The sequence below is a fragment of the Sphaerodactylus townsendi genome, linkage group LG11 (assembly GCF_021028975.2).
Source record: "Sphaerodactylus townsendi isolate TG3544 linkage group LG11, MPM_Stown_v2.3, whole genome shotgun sequence".
In the NCBI taxonomy this organism is placed as follows: domain Eukaryota; kingdom Metazoa; phylum Chordata; class Lepidosauria; order Squamata; family Sphaerodactylidae; genus Sphaerodactylus; species Sphaerodactylus townsendi.
In genome coordinates this window covers 53,127,675-53,144,052 of record NC_059435.1, presented here as the reverse complement: position 1 = coordinate 53,144,052, position 16,378 = coordinate 53,127,675, and the positions used below count along the sequence as shown (strand labels likewise).

At 39.3% G+C, this 16,378-nt stretch overlaps 1 protein-coding gene across 8 annotated transcripts in view; it reads left to right on the top strand.

Annotated features, from left to right (window-relative positions):
* Window positions 1–16,022, top strand: part of ADAM22 (ADAM metallopeptidase domain 22) — a 122,278-nt gene extending 106,256 nt beyond the window's left edge. For 3 of the 8 annotated variants that reach the window (XM_048511213.1, XM_048511215.1, XM_048511217.1), the window contains exons 30-32: window positions 1,304–1,390; window positions 14,364–14,487; window positions 15,089–16,022. In XM_048511213.1, coding sequence (XP_048367170.1) covers window positions 1,304–1,390; window positions 14,364–14,487; window positions 15,089–15,109 — 232 coding nt within the window. In that variant the 3' untranslated portion in view covers window positions 15,110–16,022. Of the gene's footprint in view, window positions 1–1,303; window positions 1,391–8,842; window positions 8,930–14,363; window positions 14,488–15,088 lie in introns of all 8 variants that reach the window. The other 5 variants (XM_048511220.1, XM_048511218.1, XM_048511216.1 and 2 more) reach the window with 2 other exon arrangements.
* The last annotated feature ends 356 nt before the right edge of the window (window positions 16,023–16,378 follow it).

Below are 16,378 nucleotides of genomic sequence, written 5' to 3'. Positions count from 1 at the left end.
AGTCAGTGGTTTTCAGCATTATGAGTAAGTTTTTCTAAGCAGTCATTATTCACCACAGAATCATGAATAAAATGAACCTTTAACAACTAAGCATAAATCCTAGAAAGCAGTGTAGTCAGATAACTTTAGGCAGAATACTGAAACAAAGTATGAAAAGGTAACTTGATAACTGAACTTTAAACTTACGATCGCCTCACAGTCCCCTCTTGACTATGAGCACCTGGCAGCGCCTGTCACATTATTGACACAATTCTGGACTATGTTTTTGACACCCCGATCTGTTTTAGGTTGATTCCTCACTTGCGGAATTGTCCTAGGATAGATTTTTCTGGAGCCTTGAAATTCTGTTTTTAATCAATGTAAGGGTACAGGCCCAAAGTTTCCCTCCAAGCATTCTTTTGACCAGTCACTTCAAAAACAGGGATTACAACCCCGGTAGCGATCAATCTCAGTGGCAAATGGAAACTGGGATTTAGTCTCCTTTGATTACTCCTAGATCACCATATACTTGTCTTTCCCACTACTGGGGATCCAATGTTAGGGCTTAATTGTTTCTAACTCACAGATACACTTATGTTATTCTAAGGGTATATTAATCCTTTCATAACAATCTCTACTTCATACTCATAATAAAGTGTGTGGGGGGGAGTAATTCACTATAATTATTGTCAGAATATAAGTCAGAAAGCTAATAGTCTGAATTATACTTTTAAAGTGTGCTCTTAATGGGCCTCCTAGTATCCTATCCTCTCTAGTTTCAGTACAGCTTTTTACATTCTTTAGCCCTAAATTGTGTGGCCAATAGTTGGATGCTGTAATAAATGTTAGGTTGCACCAGTTGTATGATAGAGGAGATCAATTCCCTTCTCCACTGAACTCCAGCTTTATTTTCCCCTGTCGTTTTAAGAATCCCAAATACAATTGGCTAGACCAATTGACAAATAATGCCGATTAGTAGAGGGGATCGCTGGTATTCGCTTGTACTGATCACTTGCTAATGTCTGTTAATGGCTTTAAACAATCATACTTATTGCTGAATTTTTATAAGCAGGAAGCCTGAGTTCAGCAGAATAATTGAAAAAAAAGACAATATAATAGGAGAGAGGTTAGCTTACCCAGTTAAGAAGAGAGAAAATAGTAGCTTAAACTCTCAGTCTCCTGGATATCTTCAAAATATAGTGAGAGCTCTAATAATTACAGAATATAGCATGCAAATAATCATGGAGGTTAAGACATAGTTTTGCCAGTATAGGTATTGTGCAAGAAACCACATAGTTCATTATTCCATCTTCTTTTTCAACAGTGACTGTCTAGCACCATTTGTAAAACTGCCTCTGTCCCCTGCAACTGAGCACAAACATATTCAGACTCCAAAAAAACTGGCTGAGAGGCAAGTCTGTATGTAGCTTGTGAATAGCTTATTTGGACTGATCTTGTGTCTGTGGAAGTGGACATTTCATTATAAACCATAATATGTACAAGCATAAATGTTTTGTTTAGGAATATTTATATTTTTTTAAAAAAATGGGATGTAAATAGTAAATAAGGATTCAGAGTGGCCTATGGGGCCTACTGTATCTCATCTTTTCCTTTTCTACCTTCATGACTGAGAGATCATAAGTAGATGCCCCATTAACAGGAGGAGCAACAGTCAACAAAGGGAGGTTTTCAATCTTAAAAGAACATATGCTACGTGGAACTTACTAGATACTTAATTTCATCTTTGTGCCTTCTGTGTAGACCCACATGAGACTTTGCATTTGCAGGCCAGCAGAGAAGATTCTCAAGATTTCTAGCTCTTTCTAATGTTTCAGGAGTGTTTGTCTCCAGTGCATGCCGGCATTTTCCTTTCAAAGCAGCACATGACGGAAGTTGGGGAGAGTGCTCCTCCCTCAGTCCACTTTTCGTTGCTGTGGAGAAAGGACCATCTATAGAATTTTGCCTGTGCTACCACAGGTCAGCCCTCCTTTATGACATTAAAGGCCCCCATGTCTTACTATATATGTTGCACAATTCTTAGTACCTACTGATTACAGCATGTGAACTTCCATGACAAGCATCTGAATCCTGGTTGGCAAAAATATGTGCTCTGTTTCCACTGAAAGTCCACTGAAAGTCCACTGAAAGTGGACACTAATGCTGTCCTGCAAGAGGGCAGAAGATCAGGTGAGGTAATTCAGAATTCAGTTAGAAATATTTAACCGTTAGCTTTGACATTCTGTAAAAACAACAAATGAAGATACGCACGATATTTAATATGCTCTAAAATCTAGTATTTTAACTAGGCTCTTGTAATCTGTATTGTTTCTAATGCTAGATTTTCTTTGCCTCTCATTAGATGTGCAATTAAGTATACAGTAACATTACTCCCTAGTATGGTTAGCAACTTTTTGATTTAGCAGGTATCTGAAGTATGGGAAGGTCTCTGCTGTAATACAAATAGGCTTTCCTACATGGTAATTTGTATGGAAGGTCTCACAATAATAAAAACGTGATGAGAAAACTATTACTAAGATTTGTTAAAGTCACGTGTTTGCCGGAATGTCATTGATATGCACATAAACCTAGTATTTGCATGTACAATCACATTATTTTGTATCAAACTAGCCAGATGTACACAAGCATACTTCATGTGAGTATGTGGTTGCTACAGTCTGTCACTGTTTGCAGTGACGTAGCTGCCAAATTGAGCTTAAAAAGAAGTGATTCTCTGTTTTCTAAGAACTAGTGGCATTTATTGATGCTTTCTGTGAAATATACCACAGCACAAATGGGTAACACATGACATTTTACCTCCAAGGATATTTTAATTCAAGAAAGTAGCCGTTGTGCCACAGATTCAGGGAAAGTGGATTTCCAGTGTGTTTTAAGACAGTGGACTTCTTTCTGAGCTCTTTGTGGGAAATCAATCAAATGAGTCTTGTACATAGAATGCGTAGCGTTATTGTCATGTTGGTCTCAAAGATAATTGCTGCAGAGAAGATAACACTGTAATTTCATTTGGGTTGAAATTGTGGCTGGAATAGAAACACAGTGCTCTGTACGACTGTTTTTAACATCTGTGCAAAATATATTTACAGTATAGAATTGCAAAATTAAAGCATTAACAGTTTAGCTTTTTTTGGAAATAGAAAGGAGTGGTTACATAGAATAATATTTTTATCTATGAAAACCAAGAGCTGGGCAGTTGGAGTATGAGCATGTGTTAAAGCATGTTGCAGTGGATTATTTTCCCAGATACCAGTCCCAGTTTTCTTTGTTAATTTGTACTAACGTTGCCTCTAGGTGTGCATCTTCCTCATTGTTATAAATGATACAAACTTTGGCTTAGATTTTTTTTCCTATTATATATTGTGTTTTTGCAGCAGGGGATCCCATGCTTCTGAGCCTGGGCTTTCCCACACCAACCAAATCCCGACCCAAGGCATAAGCCAGGGGGGTTCCCTCCACTCCCAGACAGGGAATCGGGATCACAGGTCAGTTTCAATTGCCCTTCTGTTTGGGGCAACCATTTTTTTCCAATTAAAAATTCCTACCCAGTAGTTTCACTGTGGCAAAACGAAACACCTTTGATCGCTTGGAAGTTCTTCCGTGGATGGCAGCGTGAGCTAAGCCCTTTTTCTTGCTGGCCTGATGTGTAAATTTTCAGTCCTAATCTTGGAACTTTTGCATCGTGGCATGTTGCACCGCAAGCCAAGTCAAGCCATTGGTTTCGTTTCAGACATAGGCTTAAGCAAAGTTTTACCATTTTTGATGTGATGAGTTCTAATATATCAATGATGACTGATGCACAGTTATGCCACAGATTCTATGCTCTCTTGATTTAATACCGTGACCTGGCATGAGGTTAAAGTACAACAGTAGGTTGATTGGAAGAAAAATAAGTAAATTGTTTATCATTGTATTAAGGAGCCTCGAAACTCTCTTGGTCCAACAGCTGCATGCTTTGATGCCGTGTTAACTTTCTCTTTTCTCATTTGTAAAATCCAGATCAGGAGTGCTTCATGGTTACCAAATGGGCCTTTCCAATAAAAAGTGTAGGTTAAAGGTTTAGGCATTTTTTCTTGCACGAGCCCATTAAAATTTGCAAGATATGAATTGGTGCATAGTGTTCTGCCATCAGTCCCCATTGCTTTTGCTAGCAATTTTGTCTTGCAGCTACGCTTTTAACTTTTACTTTTTAATTAGGAACTGACATGGGAAACATAAAGCACTCCTAGTTTTTTCTTGGCCTTAAGTAAGTAGACTAATTAAGAAACAAATTCTCACTGATAGAAAACTGTTCCTAAGCGACAGGGTTGGGAGATGGAGGGGGTAAATTTTATTAAGACAAAATTTTATTATTAGACAAAATTGTACAAACAGCATTTGATTATTCAATTTTGTAAAGTCGCCAGGTTTGATTGTTAATACCAAGGATATTAACATTTAGCAGAAGCGAAAAGCATATGCATTTCATCCCAAAAACTGCCACTGCTAGTTGCAATACTATAGAATAGCAAAAAGTGTAGGAAGTGTCGAATTTCTGAGATGTTTAGAAACAGAAACTGACGGTAGTGCGAGAAAGGTGCAGCCTCTAAACTATTCTGTTAAGTAGGCAGTCTCCACTTTAGTTGGGGAATTGGTGGGAGATAGAGAGCAAGAAGGGTAACTGGGATGGATAACCTGTGTTTCATCTTTGTGGAGCTTCTGTGCAGTTCCACATTGGGGATTGTGCATGCGCAGGCCTGCCTTTGACGAATGGAAAGCTTATTTTAAGCCAGGGGTCCCCAAACTAAGGCCCGGGGGCCAAATGTGGCCCCTTAAGGCATTTATCCGGCCCGCCAGGCATGACGGCGATGGCTCCATTCATGTGCAGTGGGAGCTCGAGGGAGAGGAGGAACCGGCCCCAACGGCTGTTGATTGCAGTTACATGATGGCACCCCCAAATCTCCATGAATTTTCTGACCCAGAGTTGGAAACCTTACATGTGGCAACGCCTGCTCCGCCCTTCCCTCTTGGCTACGCCATGTGTTGCTCTCAGGCTTTCTGTTCCGCCTCACTCCCATTGGCATCAGCCAGGCTGGCGAATCGCTCGCTGCTAGGGAGGAAGATACCTGATCCTGGGTTAGATGGAATGCTTCATTGGGAAAGTTCTGCTTTTTTTTTTACAGGGGAAGGTATTCCACAGCCTCCCCAACAATATTTGGAGCCCACCCTGTACTTGACATACTTTGGTCACTGTTCTAAAAATAGACCATGACAGAAAGGCTGAAAGGTGAAATCAAACATTTTACAATCATTTGTGCATAGGAATTTGTTCATAGTTTTTTTTAGTCCGGCCCTCCAACAGTCTGAGGGACAGTGAACTGGCCCCCTGTTTAAAAAGTTTGGGGATCCCTGTTTTAAGCAATAAACATGCACACATGAAACATGCAAAAGCTGGCTGAGAAAAAAGGGATGAAATTGGATAGGGTTTCAGTGATGGGCAATTGTTACCAGTCTTAAAGGGATGTTCAAGGAAAGCCTTGCTGAAAAGGAAAACAACTAACATTTCCAGGAGCAAAGGAAAAAGCCCACGTACAAGTGTGGGTGTATGCACAGATCTAGAAGAACCAATATTTATATCCCAAAATGGGTCCTAAGGCAATGTGAGGTAAGCTATCAGGAAAGCCAGAGACAAAACATTGATTGCTTGTCTAGGGTTCCCACAAAAAAGATCAGAGAGACTTGATGGGTTATCAGGACCCAAGAGAATACCTGAACTATTCTCTTGAATGCTGATTGATTGCTGGGATAGTTGCAGAGTAAATGCACTGATTAAATCACTCTAGGATGACACAGTGGAGATTAGCTAATCCCATTGTCCAGACAGGCGCACTTTAGGGCCAGGGGAAACTTTCAGTGGCTAACCACCTTCCTGGCCAGACTTGACACACAATATAGATACCAATGCCCTCTAAGAGGCATCAGTTTTGTGGGAAGCAGTATCTTGTTCTTATGCTATCTTTGGCCCCTGCCCCTCCATGATACCCCTTAGCAGAAGCAGAGATGGAGCTACCGGGGGGGCGCATTGCCCCATACCCCGTGGCGCTCCCCCACCTCCTGCGGCACCCCTCCCCCCCACACACTTACATTAGTGAAACAGTGCAGGCTGGAGAAGCAGCCTGTTCCGTTCAGGCTGAAAATGGCCGGGTGGGAACTATACTTCCCAAGAGACCTTGCAAGCCCTAAGGTCTCATGGGAAGTGTAGTTCCCACCAGGCCATTTTCAGCCTGAAAGGAAAAGGCCGCTTCTCCAGCCTGCACTGTTTCACTGAGATGGGGGCAGGGGGCAGGGGTGGAAAAAACAGAGTGCGCACCGGGTGCAGTATGGCTCGGCTCCGCCACTAAGCAGGAGTAGGGGTCCAATCACATACAATTCTATCTTCTCTATTCTCTTTGGAAGCTCCTGTAACATTTAACAGACAGTGCTTTGACCTTTTCACGACAGCACTAAAGAAATACAAATGACTTTTAAAAATAAAATAAATCCCAGACTTGGTGGACAGACTGAATGCTGCAAATTGTAGCAGGATAAAGACTATTTTTAAAAGTGATTTTTGTTACCAATCTGTTCTTGTATTGCATTGCCTTTTAAAAGTTATCCTAATATTTATATTACCATGTTACCATCATTTTTTTGTGTCACAGCTAGCTTTAAACCACCCTAAGCAACAGTTTATGTTATCTAAAAAAGGAAGAAAATCTCCAGTACAAACAAGAGAAGCAGCTACAGTTAGATCCATCCTAGACTGTCCAGTCCTGTTGAAATGCTGGGGGAGAGGGGCTAACAACCAGGAGTAGAACTGAGGAAATGGTGAAAATTATCACTCATTTTGGACAAATGCTACATATTGTTTGAATTTATAATTACCTAGTATGCACATTATGTCCTTTGTATGGGACAGGATGGGTATGATCACAAAACCCTATCCTGGAATTCACTAGGTGAAGGACATTACTGTGGCATATCTGTATGGGTCCTAGTTTAGAAACTCTATTTAGTGATATGGTACTGACAAATAATTGTATTTGTCAATCTAGCCAGAGAGAAAACAATTGGAATAGGTCATCCTAGAGACATGTATTCAGGTTTAATCAGGTGGTCAGGATTCCTTATTCTTCCTTCACAAAAGTGGCCCCAACCTTTATGAGTTTGCAGGCCCATTTTGAATTCTGACACAGCATGGTAGGTTCAGCTGCAAAATGGCTGCCACAGCTTACCTTCAGTAACACTGAGAAGATCCTTGTGCTGCGGTGGCAGCTGCTGCCAAACTGACATTTCTACAACTCTGCACAGCCAGCCTGAATCCTTGCTGGGCAAAAGCTCCCCCTGCCCCCACTCACTTTCTGAAAACTCTTAATGGGCTCCTGAAAAGGTGCCCACTACAGCACCCACAGCCACCATACTGAGGATCCCTGATTTATAAGGTATAAAAATATGTTTTCACTAATGGATAAAAATGTGCTCATCACTTTGTCTGCTGGCCATCAGAGTGAGCCACAATCTCTTCAACTTATCTACATTTTTTTTTAAAAAATCAGAATTATACACCCACAAAATGTAGCTTTTCATCCTATGAAGTGACACTTGGGCTCATTCCGCACATGCAGAATAATGCACTTTCAAACTGCTTTCAGTGCTCTTTGAAGCTGTGCAGAATAGCAAAATCCACTTGCAAACAGTTGTGAAAGTGGTTTGAAAACACATTATTTTGCGTGTGCGGAAGGGGCCATACTGAGGTAACTAAATCTCTTCATACAGTGCTTGCCACCATATGGTGAGTTGTTCATGTGTGTTCATCTCACTGATCTGGTAGGGTTCCCTCTCTCCCCTTCGGCACTACAGACATTTTTCATGGACTATTTGCAGTAACATTGAGGAAATCTAATGTGTGGTGAACCTCTGCATAGAGACCATTTGCCATGTGAGAACTGCCATGTGTCAAATGGAGGAGAGTTGACTGATTTAAACTCCTTTGGGAATTCCCACTGGGGAGGAAGCCAAGGTATAAATAAAACAAGTAAAATGGAGAGCAGCTTCCATGTGGCAGACCTAACGGATGGGCCAACTTTACACAACTGCGTTGGGTTGCAAGTCAAGATCCCCCATCTCAGATATGTTGTTCATCTATTTGCAATCACAGAAGAGGCCAGAAAGGCATAAAGGACTCCCCCATCCCCCATTTCAAAACAAGGACCATATGCCCGCTAATTCCTTTGAGCTGCTTTGCACTTGTCCAGGATGGCACATCTACTTTACTGCGTAGCTGTATCTCAAGGCTGATAAAGGCATATAACAGTATTGTCTTGCACTTATTCTGTGTTAAGTTGAATATGTAGCACTGAGATATGATTCGCCCAAAGCCATTCTAGGAACTCTGTCCAGCCCTTGGAAATCCTCTGGCAATGGAGACTCATCATTTCCCTTCTTACTTTGGACATTACACTGCCTAAGTGCAAATATTTGTATTTCCTTTCTTTCTGCTCTCCCTCCGTATTACCTAATGTTGAAAACCTGTTTGTAGCCCAGATGAGCTCTCCTTTGAAGATTTAAAATCTTCGGGCTAACCGTCCCTGAATTACATGAATATGTTTTCTCTTAAGGAGACTAAACTGACTATAAAAGCCTAGTTAATTAACTTTGAACCCTCAGATTTTCTCATGTTCTGTGCATTGCCAACCTCTTGTGCAACATGCACACCGATTTAATATAATCCCTGATGTTTAGGGGATGGGAAACATCCTTGCTGAGCTTTTGCTGTGTTTTCTGAGATATTTCTGTATTCTGCTTTCTCTATTCCTCCCATTGCTTTTTGCAGGTATTTAAACCCATGGTTCAAAAGAGAATATAATGTAGCTAAGTGGGTAGAAGATGTGAATAAAAACACTGAAGGACCCTACTTTAGGTATTTTTGTAAATTAATTCTCTGTCATCTTTAAGAGCTTTTCCAGCATATTTCAGATATGATGGGACCTCCTATCTTGTATCTTCCAATACAAGTGATTTCTGTAGGTGCCAAGGGCCCTTGCGCATTTGCTGCCTTCTGATGTCTTTTTTGGGCTTCATTGTGCAACTACTGTTCCTTTTTGAATGTTTTGATGAAGCCATTGAAAAGGGTGTTCATAGTGCATGTATTTCCCATCACCATTTCTAGCTTTCAGTAGTCATTTCTTTATTTGATGCCAAGTAGTGTTTTATAGGCATGTTCCATATCTAGCACTAATCAAGTAATGTTTAATCTAAATAATCTAAATAATAGAATTTAGAGTACCAAAGTTAGTCTTTCTCTTCAGAGAAAATTATAAAATGTTCAGTCAGCCAGTGGTAAAATTTTATTTTGGAAATAAAATACAAATGACATCATCTGGGCTTGAGAAAGAGAACGTACCTAGCATATCCACTGGAGGTCAGTGTAGCAATATGCTGGGACAAATGAATTTCTCTCTGTAGAAGGTAAACTTGGCTTATATTTGAATTGGATATTGATCAAAACAATAAGATCAAAATGAGAATGACCCCAAAAGTGGTGTGCATATGAATTACATAATTAACACAAACAACTTGGCACAGAAACGTGATCCAATCTTTTATCGAATAGAACTCAGAACCTAAAAAGTAAGTAGATATGCTAGCACATAGAAAATCTAATATGAAAAGACTTAATATTTTATTTTACACCTTTTATTAAGAGCAGGGAAGGCAACATGGTATAGCCCGGTCTTGTCAGATCCTGGAAGCTAAGCAAAGTATTTAGTACTCTTAGCAGGTATTTTGTAGGGAGACTGTGCCAAGGAAGATTCTGCAGAAGGTGGTAATGGCAAACTAGTCCTGCTTCTTACCTGCCTTGAAAGCCCCTTACCAAAAGTTGGCTGCAACTTAAACATTTTACACACACACACATTAAAACCAGCCCAAATAACACAAGACAATCTGGAACCTTCTAGTCTCTAGAACTGTTAAAAAGGCTAGATGTTTGAAACAGAAAACAATAAATAAATAAAACATCATATTTTCCATCCTTAATAAAAATACTAAAGTAGACTATTGTTTACTGATCAACTCTGTCCTAATCCAATTGCTGAGCCAACCTATATTCAGAAATTTGCAGATGGGAGATAGATCTAATGCCAGGTGAAGTCAGTGAGGTTTGATGGTGGTGATTGTCTACATCCTTTCAAAAATGTGAAAAAAGGGATGCATAAAAGAAAATCTCTTGATTGGATCACAGTTTCCTAATTAGACTTCCTTTGCCCATATTCCTACAGAGGAAGAAAAGTGTATGCCTTGATAAAGATTTTTTTTTACATGTCACAAAAATAAGACCGAAGAATTGCAGGACTAGAGAAAACACTTCATTCTTCATTTATATGTTGCATTGGCTCTTGTTGTCTGTTTTCTTTGTTGCCAGTTCCCATTAGGTTAACTTATTAAGACATATTTGTTTTGTGACAAGCAAAATGCATTTGTGACAGGCCATAAGGAGGGGGGCAAGAAATTTGATATATGACAATATAAAGTATGTTTGTGGAAGAATTTACAATTAGAGTGAAATACAGGTAGGTAGTTTGAAACCCAGTGGAGCAAAAGCATATGAGCAAACTTTGATTAAATTTCCATCTATTAAGAATGTTGGGATTTTGAAATATTTTTTGAGGTTAAAGATAGCGTTTCCATCCTTAAAATTTTCTCTTAAAATTCCGATAGAAACACATCAAGATGCACAGCAGGAAACGTACAGAGTTTTTCAGTGGAAAGTTAAGATCCTTTCAATATTTTTATTTCTAAATTTAACACTGAAATTATAAAAAGGGAAATCAGTGAAAAGCTGGGTCAGGACGGAAATAATCATATAAGAGGATAATATGATGGGAATCTGTTGTATGTTGGAAGTGAGTTAGTTGCTAGATAACCAATCTTTTGGAAACGGTGGGGGTGGTATAGGGCTCAGCTACAGCTATGGCTTATAAGTGGAGCCCTGACTAGGGCTAATGGGAAAGGAGGCTGGTAAGATGGGTGCTTGAATTTTTGCTTATAGGTGGAATATTTGGCTTTCATTCAGGGAAAAGTTCTACAAAAATTAGTTTTGTTCATTTTTGTATTTAGTTGAATGCAAAGTACTGGGTGCCGTATACATGACAAGATTCTGTAGAGAATCAAGCTACCTTGCACGTGACTTTGTTTACACTATTTTGCAAAATGACTTTATATACTTAGCACTGATCAAGATTTAGTATCTTGAAACATTGTTGAATGAGGCAGCAATAAGTAAATTACATTTCTAGGAAGACAAGTTGGAATTGGATACGGTGGTCGGCAAATAGATTGCCAATTAAGACTCCTGTTCTAGATATGCATAACTTGGAAGCAGGCGCCACTGAAATAGGTGGCCCATTTCAGATAAATCATGTTTATGATATGTATGTAAATATGAACCCTGGAAGTCAAATCCCATCCTTTAGAAACATCTTCAGAATGTCTCTGGGTTGAATTTGGTAATCCTTTCTTCTAAATACTTCTGCCCCATTAGAGTAAGAAGGGTTGTCCCCAGTCATCTCTTTAGGAAAAGTTACGCTCCATTTTAATGTCCCTCATATCAAAAATTAAAGAGAGAGAGAGATTTTCTAGCCCTATCTACTTTTTAATTATTTTTTCACTTGCAATGAATTGGTTTTGCAAGGGAATATTAAAAAATTGATTTGACTCAAACCATTTATTAACAAGTTTGATAGCAATAATTCCAGTATGAACCCTTTTGCGGTTTCTAGAGCTTTTGTTTATTGCAAGAGCTGTCCATTTAATCATCTCCTCTGATTTCTTTTCTTTAACTAATTAAGTAGTTAACTGATTTATTGTAAGAGTATCCCCAATAGAAAATGGTATCTCATTTGAATAGGGGGTGTCTGCTTCTTTCTCATACATACATGCATACATATGCTGGTTATTTAATAAATAAATAAATAATTTTATTGTGCTGATTTGGATAATATTAAAAAGGGATTTCTTTAGAATTGAAATTGTTTCACTGTCTTTTTTGAGGAGAACATGTGAGCTGCTGAATTATTTTAGAGCCATTACTTGTTCAAGGTGTGACAAAATATCAAACTTTTCTCTGGTTGAGTATAGTAACTTTGGAAAACTCTCCATAGCATTTATGAATAAAATAATCAATATTATCTGTTCCCTCTCCCTTGATTAGTTGGGTATACACAACAGCCTTTGTAATGGTTCACATGGAGACACATTTGTTACAAATTGTGCTCTACATATAAGATTACTCAATATGTACTTTGTATGAGCACAGAATTAGGAGATAAGAGGTCCAGTAGCATATTGATTTTGGATAGGCAGGTGTACAGCAGCTGCTGAAATCTGGGGTGTTAAGATTTCATTTACATGTTGTAGTTATACCATTGCTACTTTGAGTAACTTCTGCTTCTTTCACTTGAACGCTTACCTGAACCACAAATGCCTTCTAAAATGTGGACACCAATCTACTTAAGCATGTGGTGCGTGAAAAATATAGATATTATCTGGGAGTGGTGGAAACTGCCGTCCTTCATTAAATTACAAGCAAGATTCTTGGATAGATAAAGAGGAGGAATGAATCAGGGATACAAGGAGGAGTCTGCTACACCCATAGGAATTCAGGATTAAACCTGTGGGGTTCAATACCAGTGATCAGAGAGCAGTGCGTAACAAAGGTCTGTGATATGTAGAAGAACTGGGTACAGTGGAGAGATGCTAGTATATCATCAGGATACTCAACTGTCTGAAGGTCAACTTTCTACATATTTTCTTGCATACATTCTAGACATGGTTTTTCCTAGGTCTGTTTCATTCTGAAAGGATCTAGAACCTCAAAGTAGTTCCTGTCTTTGTGTGTAAAATTCCAGTCAATAAAGCTCAGAAGCCTTATTGACCTAAAAAAAATAGACTGCCTTCCATGTAATGCAGACATTGACTTGCTGCTGCTTTACTTTACTCACTCTGTACAGAAATGCTGATTGCTTTTACTAATCAGTCCATTTTTGTCTATCTCCCCATCAGACCCTTTCTTTGGCTGGAACAAATGTGCACTGGATGATGCCTGCATGTCCAATAATTTGGGTGTTTTTAGCACTTTGGATTTGTCTTTGTTTCTTCATAATTAACAATTTTGGCATCTAAACTGCATGCCTTTTGTGTAACCTAACCCACCCTTTATTCATTGTGATAAATGTATCTGCTATGTTGTTTAAGTTATGAGCCAGTGATAAACCTATGTTGATGTAGCTGCCAGTGGGACTTGCATCAACATAAGTGGTTGTTGAAGTGACCTTTTGCTATGCAACAGCTTTTAAAAAATACTTCTGTTTGTTGTCGCTCTTTCAACCAGTATACAAATAAGTGCATAAAGTGAAGGTTAACATGTCCCCTTATTTTAAGACTAGTGGAAGTACTTATATTTATCAGACTGTTCAGGGCATTCCACTTACGTGGTCTTAGTGATCCTTATAATAAATCTGTAAAATATTGTCCCTGGTGCAGGTAGGGAATTAAGACCAAGACAAAAACTACATGTGATTGGATCACCTGACATCTGAACTTTATCAGTCAGAAGCAGCTGTGTGTAGGGAGGGCAATATGTTTTGTGACAGCAGTGCCAGGAAACAGGAAGTAACTTCTTGCCCCCTGTAGACCAGTAAGTTAATAAGATGGGTACAATACTGAGTGGACAGCTCTCCTGAGTCTTGATTCAAGCTGAGCTGATCTGTGGCTATTTTTGAGGCTAAACTGGATATCAGGGGATCCAAACAGCACATGTAGTTTGACTCTGAAAGGGAGAGGCCTGCCTTAAGGCAACTGATGAGTTCATGGCTATGTTGAGAGCCTCTTAGCCATTATGCTATTCTAGTTCCAGTTCACAGCTCATCATAAATCACAAAGTCCTTTGTCTACATGGATTGTATAATTTGTTGCATAAAAGAAATACAAGAAGTGAGTTTGTTTTGTGTTACTTACATTGCCATCCTAAGTAGAAGTACACACTTCTGTGTCCCTTGATGATTAGCTTAGAAGGGTGTAGCTCTACATAGGATGGCACTGTTTGTCACTTTCAAAGAGTAAAGCCCTCTGTCTCCTACACAGCTCCAATTGCTGTCAGTGGGAGTTGCATTTGTGTAAGAAGGCATTCTGGCGAACAGTGCCATGAAATCACAAATGATAGTCTTTGACTTCCCTTCCAGCTTCATAAAGCTGCATGAAAGTCTTAACAGGGCTTCAAAGTGTAGTTACTACTACTGCAGAAAGACTGCTTATCCCAAGATGTTCTGTTTATTTTATCTGTTTCAATACTTCAGGACTCTTTCTCCTGCAAAGTCCCCATCCTCATCTACTGGTTCCATTGCCTCCAGCAGAAAATACCCATATCCCATGCCTCCACTTCCTGATGAAGAGAAAAAAGCCAACAGAGCAAGTGCCAGGGTAAGTTCTATCTATTGTTACTGGTTAAAACCATATGTGTGCTGTTACACTCTTAGCAGCTGGTGGAGATTCCCTTTAATAAAGTCCTTACCCCTGTTAGGCCAGTAACACTATGATTGCTGGTGGCTGCTGCATTCTCGGGTACAAGCATAACAGAAGTTGTAGGCAGGGATCATTTTGAACTTTGTAGGTCTTGAAGTGCCAAATTTTGGTGACAGGGAAGAAGAACACCAATTGTGTTGGTGTTCAAACCTGTCTTACTTTTTGTGTCCAGGACATAATAGCAGGATTCTCTTAGGCCCCTTCCTCACATGCAGAATAATGCACTTTACAAATGTTTGCACGTGAATTTTGCTATTCCGCACAGTTTCAAAATGGATTGAAAGTGGATTGAAAGTGCATTAGTCTGCATGTGCAGGAGAGGCCTTTGACCATTTTACAGATAGGGGGCCAGGGCTGAGACCGGGGGGGGGGGGGGGAACTTGGAGGCATACTTAAATCTGCGGCTGGAGTAATCGCTGCCCACTGGATCACACTGGATGTAAATTCTAAAACTTGTACAAAATTAATGCAGTAATGAGTGTTTTTTTCCCCCTTGTAGCTATGGGAGACTTCCATTTAATTCTGCTGTCTACCTGAGCTGATGACAGAACTGTTTACTTCAGATTTTATACAAACTTAGCATCACTGAGTCACTGAACATTCATCTGCTTCTTGGACAGTTTGACAGGACAAAGATGTGCATCGACATGGAGCAAACAAGTTCTCCTGATGATGGAATAGTCAGTTTTCTGCAGCTGACTAGGATTTTGTTAATGGCAAGTGAAAGAACAACCAAACCATAGAAAAAATATTAACCTGTGGGACTGAACGTGATAAGGTTATTCCGCATGATGACTGATAATATGTAGACAAACTTTAAAACTAATTGGAGTCCCCGCTGTAGGTTTTCTCTGGTCTAATATAGTCCCAAATAACTAAAACAAGGCATTCAGAATTTGGTATGTAAACATTTATGCTATGTGCATGAATCCCTCTGTTCTCCACTTTCTATATGTAAAGGATTAATTGTTATATCATAATAGAATTAGCATGCAGGAATATGAAAAGGAGGACTTTTCCACAGGTGGAGTCTAAAGCAACGAGACGCAAACATTTGGCATAAGCATCCAACAAAAAAGTGACTTTTTTACCTTTTTGTGATTATATTCTCAGTACAAGAAATGCATATATGTGTAAAAAGTTGTAAATTACCAACAAAACAATCATATATAATGTGGTGTTCATTTGAAAAATGGTTGTGACTGAACATTATTATGTACTTCAAAGATCTAAGCGCTGAAAAGAAGCAATTCTAAAAATACTGTGGTTGGGATACCGGGACACTGTCTCTCAGAAATGAGCTTCGGACCAAAATCTATATAGTTTATTCAAGCTCTGGGGAGGGGACAATTCAGCTATTGTCCAGCCAAAGTTAAGCACATTTATATCTCATTGATTTAAATGAGAAGATATTAAGTAAATGTTTAATTCTTCCTTGGCTCCTAGAGGTTATTTTTAATTGTTTGGGTTAGCACTTCTCCTTTGGATGTTTTGCCTTTATATCTGTGAGGGTTGGAATTTCTCCGCTCTTCCGGACAAATCTGTCAAGAGAGAGGAAACTGTGCAATAAAAAGTAACAGTGCTGGAAAATGTATCAGAACCTTGAAAACGACAACTCGAACGTAACTGTGAAAGAATGAAAACAGGATCAAAGGACTTCCACAACTTTTTCTTCCCTACTTCATCAGTAGAGAGCCAGCATAGTGCAGTTGCAAAGAGCAGTGGAGCTGGAGAACCAGGAATAATTCCCCACTCTTCAACATGAAGCCTGCTAGGTGACCTTGGGCCA